We start from the raw sequence: 12,823 nt of genomic DNA on the forward strand, positions 1-12,823 counted from the left end.
ACTACGCGACGCACATGCAATTCTACGACACTGATGATATGGGCCCTACTTGTTTTTATATATAAATTCTGTCTTAATGTATTTATTTAAACAAATTAATTAATTAAAGCTAATTTTGTTTGATTTTTTTGTTCATTTTTTCAGTTAATGCATTACATCATTTACAATGAATCATCTTGTTTGTAGCTAACGTCTGAGACAACTTAACACCACGTGCAATATGCACCTGGTAAGTTGATACTTGGTAAGTTGCTACTTCTTCTTCAAACGTGCTGCCTGTCGTGGATACACCTGGAATCGAATCATTAAAATACATCACCAGATAGTAGCAAATAGTTGTTAGGCAGTTTTTATTAATTTTCGTCATTAAATAATTTTTTTTAATTGATATTCTATTTTTTAATTTAAGAAATAATGATGTTTTTATAATTTTATTTGTTTTACAATCAGTATGCCTAGTACAAATGTAGTGTAACGTATAGTACGAAATGCTCCATTCAATTTAATCATAAAGCAGGGTCTATCGGATGTCGTCTATGCACACCAGGATATACACACACTAATTCGCCAAAACTATTACCACAGAAGAAGGATTTGACCATTATTACAAACAATTATAAACAATAAGCTAGCGCATGGTAACTGTTTCATAATGATTCCTGAAAATAACTTCCTAAAGGTCGGAGCGACGCGAAAACATATCATTTCTGTTTACATCCTCTATAACATGATGTACTGCGCTACCAACGTTTTAGATCCTGTTGGTTCGTTATGGTTAATTTCACACGAAAAGGTTATTATATTCTTCTCGTATGCAATAGCCTATAAAAAGACCAAAGTGTGTTTACTCGTCAATTGTGTTTCTATTCCGCATAACCGATCAATTGTGTTTCCGCATATTGATAAACGTCGTAGGCCTACACTGTTGTTTACACTCTAAAGCAATACTGGTAAGTTAATCTGACATAAATAATTGATTTTTTATAATATATTTTTAGAATGATATATGAATATTTATTATATTATAAGTTGTCTTTCACTACAGTATATCCCGTTTTAAATGTGGGTCTGTAAACACTTAATTAACATGGTATCCGGAAAGCGATTTTATTTTTCGTACATAAGTTGGGGACCCCTTATGTGAAACCAAACTATACTTCCTCACTATAAAGTAGAAAGAAGTTCATGGAATTCGAACCCCATCATTCGACATGTAAAGTCCATAGTCTAATCCATTCGACTAAACAGACGGCTGGACAGAAAGCGTTTGCATTATATTGAAGAATTGTTGTTAGATCAATTCTTAAGTCACATCTTATGGATATGACTAATGAATATTCATGTTTATTTTGTGACGTTTTATGTGGGGTCATGCCGACTTATGTACGAAAAGAAATACAGTATCCGTATCGCGTCCGGAAAACCCCCTTAAAACGCTATGTTATTTTGTTTGTTTGGTTTACGGTAGGTTACGGTGATCACGACCTTGTCATCTTTGAAGATGGCTTTCGTAGTACACAATTATGTATTTTTAAACTTAACTATAGGCCTATTAATTCGAGCTGGTGAATAAGGAATAGAGTCACGTATTGTAATATTAGTCTAAATTCCTATGTAAATACGTGAAAATGAAGAAACGAGAATTAACAAGGCCATATAGATGGCTGCAGTCGCGTGCTCATTAGTGTTTACCGACCGACCGACCAACCTACCAACTGACCGAAATTACTGAACATGTTTATATTTTTTCAATTTACACGTGCGTAGCCTGTCACTTTTGACGTGCTCGTATAACGTAATTTCGAGTTGAAAAGTAAGTCAAGAAAACAGAAATCGCGCAAAAATCTGCGCACTTAAAATTTCCTGAAACGTACTCTTAAGCCGATTTTCCACTAGGCGAATTTGTTCGCGCGAATCGAAAGCTTGTACGCATGTGTATTCATGTTTACATCTTCCACATCCTTCTCTACGCATGCGTATTAGCTGACGCCTTCGATTCGCGCGAACAAATTCGCCTAGTGGAAAATCGGCTTTATTTCATCGAAAATAAATTTTGAAAATTTTAAGCGCGCGTACGCATGCGTTAAATACGCTACGCACGTAATTGTATTGCCATATGATGATTTATGCCCTGAAATTTATGAGTACCAAATTGTATTTAATTGTGATTCATGGTTGTGAAGATATGATTACAAAACGTGATTTCGTTAAATCGTGCGTAGACCGCGTAATTTTTTATTGCGCACCGTGAAAACATAACCACATCGATTCCTGGCCATAAGGAATATACTGTGAAAAATTGACTTAGCTAGATTAAACTGATATCAAGATAAGGTCAGAAAGCGATAAAACGCATAGTGATACCGGACCGACAGACCGACAGACCGACCGACATAGTGAACTATAGAGTCACGTCCACGCGACTAAAAACGTTACCGGACAAGCAATACAAAATGACAGGTGCAACACCATACTATTAATTATGTATCCTGCATGTTCCGGTTATTAATTTTTGTTTTTCTCTTTCTTGTAGGCTCACATACTAGCATTATTATAAATGGGGAACTGTAGAACAAAACAAAAAGAAAGGGAGTCATCTCAAGGGCCCTCCACTAATAACACAGGTAATCATGATTGATTCCAGCCAGCTGCAACTGTTTCCTTAAACAGTTACCCAGCCAGCTACAACTGTTTCCTTACAGTTTTTTACCCGTCAGCTGCAACTGTTTCCTTACAGCCATTACCCAGTCAGTTGCAACTGTTTTCTTAAAGTTTTACCCAGCCAGGTGAAACTGTTTCCTTAGAGTAGCTATTTCTTTCTGGCAACCTTTTAAAATGTTATTTACCGGGCCTAGAGTTGCAGACGACAAAACTCGGTCAGTATGACTGGTACCACTTTCCTTTATGTTTAGTATAGGGACTGGTCAATTATTATTTTTATGTTCAGAACAAGATGACGGGCTAGATAAACCAATTACTCAACAAATTCCAAAATGCAAGGATACATTGGAAATTCCAAGAGATTCATTACAACTGGAAAAAATCATTGGTGCTGGACCGTTTAGTGAAGTCTGGAAAGGTAAGAAATAGCGGTCTATTTTAGAGTTGATACTTCTTTTTGCTGTGACCTGAATGTGTGACGTGCAAAGATAACAGGGCGCGTTAAGTCATTTCAAAAAGTGTCATGGAAAATCGCCATTGTGAGCCTAAACACAACACAGAGGAATTAGAAAGTACCATGGCCGCAAGTAAACATAAACTATATATACCGTATCTGTTCTGTATATATCTTATATCGTATGTCTGTTTTACAAGGCAATCCTAACTTTACTATTATTGGACATGACATCTTTTGAAAATGACAAATATATTGAAATGGTTAGAAAGATCACAGAGAAATTTCGCCAGATTAATAGTATTTTAAAATTGTTGATCTTAGTAATATTTGAATTCCCATTATTAGTCTACCCTGGCATCTCTCTACTTTTAAAATAAGGATTAATGATTTTTGTTGATTATTTTTTTTTATTTTAGGTCGTTGGATTGAAAAGACAGTTGCTATCAAAACCTTCAAACCAGGAACTGTGTCTCCATCGGAATTTTTGGAAGAAGCAAACATTTATATGAACAAATTAAAACACGACAACCTGATGCAGTTATATGCTATATGCTCAGATAAGGTAAATTTATTTAATATACATTTCAAATCCATTGTCAAGAAGTCGTTTGTTGCCGAATGTCGCTTACATTGAAACAAACTAAAAGCGTCACAGGATTATTTTCAGTAAGTGGTTAATAGAAGCCTAAAGTCGTACTGTATGTAGAGAGTACTATGTGTATGTTTTTAAACCACAATACTTAATACAAATACTGTACATTATCCGTTTTTCTCTTTGAATCTTAACTTGCTTGTATTCCACAGGAACCAATATATATCGTCACAGAATTAATGGCCAACGGCAGCCTGCTTGAATATCTAAAAGATGGAGACGGTCGTAATATGCAGCTTGTTGATCTTGTTGACATGTCTGTACAGGTAAAGGCCCGGTCACACCTAACCGATAACTATCGGACGTGAAATATCGGTTAGGTGTGACCGGGCCGTTAATGTCCTTATTACAAGAGCATCTTTCTTCTGGAAACAGCAACAAAATAAAGTTGACAGTAGAAGAAGAGTAGAATCTTATTATTGGCCGGACATACGCCGAGGATGTTATTAAATCAAACAATACCATGAAAAGCCACATATATCTAATTGTTAAGTCATCTGCATATAAAACGGAAGGTTCACGCGTTCGAGTGGGGTTTTCTCATGCTCACAGCAGATTTCCTCATCTTTATCGTTTCTAAATTAAATAATTCATGTCCAGTATATTATCACCGGGCGTATTAGAGAATCGTTCTATGCCTGTTAATTTATAATTATTTTAACATGAATATATTTATTTGACAGATTGCTAATGGTATGGAATTTTTGGAGACGCATAACTATGTCCATCGTAATCTTGCAGCACGTAATATTCTGGTCGGTGAAAATCGTTTGTGTAAAGTTGCCGATGTTGGTTTGGCAAGAATGGTTGACGATGATGAGTATGTCAATAGACAAGGTGCCCATTTCCCAATCAGATGGACCGCCCCTGAGGCTTTTATGTTTGGTCGTTTCACTATCAAATCTGATGTCTGGTCTTTTGGTATTCTTCTAACTGAATTAGTTACACATGGACGAAAGCCCTATTGGGGTATGCTACCCTTCTTTACGTTTTGTCACTTTAAATAATTTTATATTCGAAGATGTGTGCTATAACCCCGACATGCTTTCAATTGTCTATGTGTTGTGTGGGCTCTAGACCACGAGACCGTGTTATTTTTTTCAGCAGGTCATTTTTCTCCATCGATAGGGGCAACTCTTCACTTTTAAACGCATTATTTTGATTTTGTTTTTATAGAAATCTTGGGTGATGTATTAGAACAAGTAGACAGAGGATACCGAATGCAAAAGCCTTCAAACTGTCCAGACTCCTTATTTAACTTAATGATGAACTGTTGGAATAAGGAACCACTGTTGAGGCCTACATTTGAATTCCTTCATCATTACCTGGAAGATTACGTTGTTAGAATAGAACCATCACTCAAAAGGCAATCCTGAGAAAACAAACACACAAAACAGACAAACAAACAAATACAAAGTCAAGAAGTATCAAATGAAATTAATATATAAATCAAAAGGCAAATTACTGGAAAACAATGACAATGCTGTGAGTATTAGCGACTGGATCTCAATTATTAAGCAAAAGGCTAAAATCAAAACGATAAAGTAAAACAGCCAGACAAATTAACAGAGCTTTCGGGCAACACTATCCCTTCATCAGTGCAAGTGAGACTACTTGGACTTGATTTGATAATATAAAGCCGCGTCTGAGTGGACTGGAATAAAATAAATGAAACAAAAGAGGCACAGGCTGGTGAATAGAGGGAGGAGAAAGTAACAATGAAACGTTGAAGATAGCTTGGTAGTCGGAATAATTTTACCGATCTGAGAGTATTTTCAGGAATGTCCTAAAGGTTTTGTAGTTTTAAGTAGTAATTCCCATTACTTTGTCCTTGCGAGGTTTGTCGCTCCATTTGACGTCGTTAATTGTCTATTGCAATCGTGTGATCTGCTGAATTAAAATGTTCGGCTACACTTACAGGTTGGTCAAACTTTAATGTTTTGATAGCTGACGACGTACTTTAGTTACCACAAATACTCAGTATAGATAAATGACGTTTTTTGTTAGACAATTAATTGTATCCGGGTAGTTCCGGAAAAACGGTCCTGAGATGAGTGGACTAACATAGGGTGATATGAGAGGCTTGTGACCATGGCACTCTGGTCAACGTGCTTGGTACTTCAGTATCTCTGACAGCGAGAAATACATTTTGCTTTCTTTAAATAGCAGTTTCGATCTATTCCCGCTTGCAATTTCTTTTGAGATCTGGTCTGGTTAGTTCTTCTGTACGATCTTCTGCTTTATATACCCCTACAGATGTCCTAACCATTAGAAAACTGGGGTTTTTATGTTATTGTTCAAATTCGATTGGATAGCGACTCTAACAGTTCAGACAATGCACACACAAAACAAAGAAAGATAGAGAGATACTTTGCGCAATTTGAAATTTAGTATTTTGATTCAATCGCGCAAGGAAATCATTGCGCAACTTCAAATTGCACATAACATTATCATTCAAAGATATAACACAAACATTTCCTGTTCGTCCCGAAGCGCGCAACATTGTTGGATATCTTTGGTATACTGAGAGGAGATAGGATGGGCATGACAGGGCGTTTGCGGATTTTATGCCATGAATTTTGTTTCAATTTCTCTTTAGGTTTTGTATAAGTAATATTGTATTTTTTATTATCCTCTTTAGGGTATATCGATTGAATTGAGGGTTTTCAAATAAAAGAATGAAAAATTACTTGATTAACTATTTATTTGTGCAGTTGATCATCATAGAGAAATCGTATATTTTTAGTTTTGAAAAGACCGATCTTAGAAAGAACTTTCTAAGATCTTTGTTTTGTCTTTCTAGTTTGGAGAGGGCGCTGTGAAGTAGGAAATGGCGGCGGCCTATGTGAGGAGATTCTTGGGTACACACAAACAACATGGCCTCGATTACGAAAGCCATGCTTCTGATGTTAAAATAAAATGTTGTTTTCATCATAAAAACATTGTTGATGAAACAGCATTACAAGTTACGGAAGTTCAATTTTATAAGGTACTTGCTTGTACCAAATTATGGGTGAAGTTAGATGGTAGGCACTAATCTAAGTTTCATGATGAAAAACAAATGTAATCAAAATACATGTTATTGTTAACATCATATAATTAGATATTTAATTATTCGTTTTATGCAATTTCTTTAATAAAAACAAATAGACAGTTTGCCTCAACTAGCGGGTACGTTGTTTTTTGACGCATTCTCCCAAAGGATAGTTAATAATATTTCAATTTCTATTTCAACTTTTTTCTGGTAGAAAAAATAAATATTAATTGAATTTCGAAATTCGTAATCATCTTGAGGTAATCAGACATTGTGTAAGCGGTGGCGCCAGGATCTTCCCGACGCGGGGGCTACATTCCCCGACGAGGGGGCTATGCGAGCGAAGCGAGCATCACTAGGCTGGGGGCCAGGGAGCCGCCAAGGGCCCCCGGTGGGGGTCCAGGGGGCGAAGGCCCCGGAAGCAACGCGTTCTAGCGTTTTGAGGTCATTTTAATCAGATTTAGGGAAGCCATTTTTTCCATTTTTTATAATGCATAAATAAAATATTGCGTGCAAAAAAACGATGCACGATGACTGTTTCAATCCACTCGGAAGTCCAGATGGTACGCACGCATACACTTGGGAGGAATAAACTTATTTCCCCGACTGAAAAAGGTCTACTTGCGTTTTTTAAGCAGTGGTGGCGCCAGCGGGGGGGCTACGGGGGCTCTAGCCCCCTCGTCGGGGAGCCTAGCCCCCCCGTCGGGGAACACGGGTACTTTTTGTCGGGGAATATAACATACAGTAAAAAACGTTCGCGTTCACTTCATATAGCTTCAGCGCCAAAAAACCACGACGTTCCATTGACCGTGAGAGTACGTCACGTCAGAGGGCTATTATGCACTTTTATGCATTCATTATTGCCAGAGATCTAACTACTAAACAATAGCTAGTACGCACTTGTTTGGCGGTATCCCTTTGTACGAATCGTTCACCGTTGGGTCGAGACGCGTGATATCATGTTCCATCCAGGGACCAAAATGTGTAATGTAGTTATTTTCCAGGCGAAGTTTACCGACGGTTACCGAAGGGAACACGGGTACTTTTTGTCGGGGAATATAATATACAGTAAAAAACGTTCGCGTTCACTTGGTAGCTTCAGCGCCTAGAAAACCGCGACGTCTCATTGACCGTGATAGTACGTCAGAGTGCTATTATGCAATTTATATGCATTCATTATTGCCAGCGATCTAACTTACTACTAAACATTAGCTAGGTACGCACTTGTCTGGCGGTATCCCTTTGTACGAATCGTTCAACGTTGGGTCGAGACGCCTGATATCAAGTTCCATCCAGGGACCAAAATGTGTAATGTATTTATTTTCCAGGCGAAGTTTACCGACGGTTCGGGTACTTTTTGTCGGGGAATATAATTCGTTCGCGTTCACTTCGTAGCTTCAGCGCCTAGAAAACCTCGACGTTTCATTGACCGTGAGAGTACGTCAGAGTGATATTATGCACTTTATATGCATTCATTATTGCCAGCGATCTAACTTACTACTAAACAATAGCTATAGGTACGCACTTGTCTGGCGGTATCCCTTTGTACGAATCGTTCAACGTTGGGTCGTGATATCATATCAAAATGTGTACTGTAGTTATTTTCCAGGCGAAGTTTACTGACGGTTACGTCGTGTACTGTGTCGACGTACGCTACCACTACAGCAAAAACGAATTATCTTAATTGTTCGTATGTTCACCAAATTTTTAATTTACAAGTAACCTTCTGTACCGTGGGGCACCTAAAATAAATATTTCATCCATTACTAAACAAAAAAACATGCCATTTTCGCTTAGCCAACATAGCTAAGTTATTACATTTTCAATGTCCTGTATGTCATGAATACAAATACAAAAAATACAAAATTTCCCCGACTGAAAAAGGTCTACGCTTGCGTTTTTTAAGCCTCTGGGCCTGATGTTTCCAAAGTATAAAATGCAATTTTTTGAAGACCTGCAGCTCTAGTTTTAAACATTTTCTTAGCTCAGCCCCAACAATAAAGCTGGTCATATTTCGAAGTACAAGAAGTGCATTTTCCGGGACCTAACATCTCTATTTTTCAAACATTTCTTAGCTCAGTCACAACCATGATAGGGACTTATATATTTTGTTTCATGTTTTGAAGTATAATAAGTCCAATTTCCAGGACCTCCAACTCTATTTTTCTAAATTTTCTTTGAACTTTTATTTTTTAAATTGAAAAATATGGATTGAAACAGTAATCGCGCATCGTTTTTTTGCACGCAGTATTTTATTTATGCATTATAAAAAATGGAAAAAATGGCTACCCTAAATCTGATTAAAATGACCTCAAATGACGCTAGAACGCGTTGCTTCCGGGGGCTTCGCCCCCTGGACCCCCACCGGGGGCCCTTGGCGGCCCCCTGACCCCCAGCCTTGTGATGCTCGCTTCGCTCGCATAGCCCCCTCGTCGGGGAATGTAGCCCCCGCGTCGGGAAGATCCTGGCGCCACCCATGTTTTTAAGCCTCTATGCCTGATGTTTCCAAAGTATAAAATGCAATTTTTGAAGACCTGCAGCTCTAGTTTTTTAAACATTTTCTTAGCTCAGCCCCAACAATAAAGCTGGTCATATTTCGAAGTACAAGAAGTGCATTTTCCGGGACCTAACACCTCTATTTTTCAAACATTTCTTAGCTCAGTCACAACCATGATAGGGACTTATATATTTTGTTTCATGTTTTGAAGTATAATAAGTCCAATTTCCGGGACCTCCACCTCTATTTTTCTAAATTTTCTTTGAACATTTATTTTTTAAATTGAAAAATATGGATTGAAACAGTCATCGCGCATCGTTTTTTTGCACGCAGTATTTTATTTATACATTATAAAAAATGAAAAAAATGGCTACCCTAAATCTGATTAAAATTACCTCAAATGACGCTAGAACGCGTTGCTTACGGGGGCTTTTCCCCCTGGACTTCCACCGGGGCCCTTGGCGGCCCCCTGGCCCCCAGCCTAGTGATGCTCGCTTCGCTCGCATAGCCCCCTCGTCGGGGAATGTAGCCCCCGCGTCGGGAAGATCCTGGCGCCACCACTGACAGGACATTGAAAATTTAATAACTTAGCTATAATAAGATGTTGGCTAAGCGAAAATGGCATGTTTTTTTGTTTAGTAATGGATTAAATATTTATTTTGGGTGCCCCTATGGTACAGAAGGTTACTTGTAAATTAAAAATTGGTGAACATACGAACAATTAACATAATTCGTTTTTGCTGTAGTGTAGCGTACGTCGACACAGTACACGACGTAACCGACGGTAAACTTCGCCTGGAAAATAACTACATTACACATTATGGTCCCTGGATGGAACATGATATCACGCGTCTCGACCCAACGTTGAACGATTTGTACAAAGGGATACCGCCAGACAAGTGCGTACCTAGCTACTGTTTAGTAGTAAGTTAGATCGCTGGCAATAATGAAGGCATATAAAGTGCATAATATCACTCTGACGTACTCTCACGGTCAATGAAACGTCGCGGTTTTCTAGGCGCTGAAGCTACGATGTGAACGCGAAGGCTTTTTACTGTATATTATATTCCCCGAAAAAAAGTACCCGTGTTCCCTTCGGTAACCGTCGGTAAACTTCGCCTGGAAAATAACTACATTACACATGTTGGTCCCTGGATGGAACTTGATATCACGCGTCTCGACCCAACGTTGAACGATTCGTACAAAGGGATACCGCCAGATAAGTGCGTACCTAGCTAATGTTTAGTAGTAAGTTAGATCGCTGGCAATAATGAATGCATATAAATTGCATAATAGCACTCTGACGTAGCCTACTCTCACGGTCAATGAAACGTCGTGGTTTTCTAGGCGCTGAAGCTACCAAGTGAACGCGAACGTTTTTTACTGCATAATTATATTCCCCGAAAAAAATACCCGTGTTACCGACGGTAACTATGGAACGCCTCCTCTGCCTTCAGTTCACAATGGTCATGCAGTACACACCAATCGTCATGCAGTACACACCAATGGTCATGCAGTACACACCAATGGTCATGCAGTACACACCAATGGTCATGCAGTACACACCAATCGTCGTTCACATTTATCATGCAGTACACACCAATGGTCATGCAGTACACACCAATCGTCATGCAGTACACACCAAACATCATGCAGTACACACCAATCGTCATGCAGTACACACCAAACATCATGCAGTACACACCAATGGTCATGCAGTACACACCAATTGTCATGCAGTACACACTAATCGTCATGCAGTACACACCAATCGTCATGCAGTGAAATATTGCATAATTTATACCGCCACCTATCGACAAAATCGAATATCACGTGACGTTTATTAGACGGCTGTAAAACTAGGCCATCGACTCTAAGATTTCTTTTATGTTTGACATACTGTACTTATTTTAACCGCTACACATCTCTGTGAATGCTCTGTTTTTTTATATATACAATAATTTATTATGCGAGACACAGGCGCGGCTAGGAGGCCATTGCAATTATTGAATTCCATAAAAGAAGTTTAAATAGTCTTAGTTTTACAGCCGTCTAATAAAACTCACGTGATATTCGATTTTGTCGATAGGTGGCGGTATAAATTACGCAATATTTGACTGCATGACGATTGGTGTGTACTGCATGACGATTGGTGTGTACTGCATGACAATTGGTGTGTACTGCATGATGTTTGGTGTGTACTGCATGACGATTGGTGTGTACTGCATGACGATTGGTGTGTACTGCATGACGATTGGTGTGTACTGCATGATAAATGTGAACGACGATTGGTGTGTACTGCATGACAATTGGTGTGTACTGCATGACCATTGGTGTGTACTGCATGACGATTGGTGTGTACTGCATGACGATTGGTGTGTACTGCATGACGATTGGTGTGTACTGCATGATGTTTGGTGTGTACTGCATGACGATTGGTGTGTACTGCATGACGATTGGTGTGTACTGCATGACGATTGGTGTGTACTGCATTACGATTGGTGTGTACTGCATGATAAATGTGAACTTAAGGCAGAGGAGGCGTTCCATAATATCAGGCGTCTCGACCCAACGGTGAACGATTCGTACAAAGGGATACCGCCAGACAATTATGGAACGCCTCCTCTGCCTTCAGTTCACATTTATCATGCAGTACACACCAATCGTCATGCAGTACACACCAATGGTCATGCAGTACACACCAATCGTCATGCAGTACACACCAATCGTCATGCAGTACACACCAAACATCATGCAGTACACACCAATCGTCATGCAGTACACACCAATCGTCATGCAGTACACACCAATGGTCATGCAGTACACACCAATTGTCATGCAGTACACACCAATCGTCGTTCACATTTATCATGCAGTACACACCAATCGTCATGCAGTACACACCAATCGTCATGCAGTACACACCAATGGTCATGCAGTACACACCAATCGTCATGCAGTACACACCAATCGTCATGCAGTACACACCAAACATCATGCAGTACACACCAATCGTCATGCAGTACACACCAATCGTCATGCAGTACACACCAATCGTCATGCAGTACACACCAATGGTCATGCAGTACACACCAATTGTCATGCAGTACACACCAATCGTCGTTCACATTTATCATGTAGTACACACCAATCGTCATGCAGTACACACCAATCGTCATGCAGTACACACCAAACATCATGCAGTACACACCAATTGTCATGCAGTACACACCAATCGTCATGCAGTACACACCAATCGTCATGCAGTACACACCAATCGTCATGCAGTCAAATATTGCGTAATTTATACCGCCACCTATCGACAAAATCGAATATCACGTGAGGTTTATTAGACGGCTGTAAAACTAAGACTATTTAAACTTCTTTTATGGAATTCAATAATTGCAATGGCCTCCTAGCCGCGCCTGTGTCTCGCATAATAAATTATTGTATATATAAAAAAACAGAGCATTCACAGAGATGTGTAGCGGTTAAAATAAGTACAGTATGTCAAACATAAAA

General features: G+C 39.0%; 1 protein-coding gene across 1 annotated transcript; it reads left to right on the forward strand.

Moving 5' to 3' along the window:
* Positions 1-876: 876 nt before the first annotated feature.
* On the forward strand, positions 877-6,925 carry LOC140063245 (tyrosine-protein kinase Fyn-like). The gene is made up of 7 exons (XM_072109759.1): positions 877-950; positions 2,534-2,624; positions 2,948-3,079; positions 3,535-3,680; positions 3,923-4,036; positions 4,454-4,739; positions 4,947-6,925. Exons 2-7 carry the CDS (start codon positions 2,558-2,560, stop codon positions 5,144-5,146), a joined length of 945 nt encoding a protein of 314 aa, XP_071965860.1. The 5' UTR covers positions 877-950; positions 2,534-2,557; the 3' UTR covers positions 5,147-6,925.
* Positions 6,926-12,823: the final 5,898 nt, after the last annotated feature.

This window comes from Antedon mediterranea, chromosome 11 (assembly GCF_964355755.1).
Source record: "Antedon mediterranea chromosome 11, ecAntMedi1.1, whole genome shotgun sequence".
NCBI classification, from domain to species: Eukaryota; Metazoa; Echinodermata; class Crinoidea; order Comatulida; family Antedonidae; genus Antedon; species Antedon mediterranea.

Coding starts and splice junctions, on each gene's coding strand:
- LOC140063245 (XM_072109759.1), top strand. CDS start 2,558: ATGGGGAACTGTAGAACAAAACAAAAAGAAAGGGAGTCATCTCAAGGG. Junction 2,625..2,947: donor GCCCTCCACTAATAACACAG/GTAATCATGATT, acceptor TTTTATGTTCAG/AACAAGATGACGGGCTAGAT. Junction 3,681..3,922: donor ATGCTATATGCTCAGATAAG/GTAAATTTATTT, acceptor TGTATTCCACAG/GAACCAATATATATCGTCAC.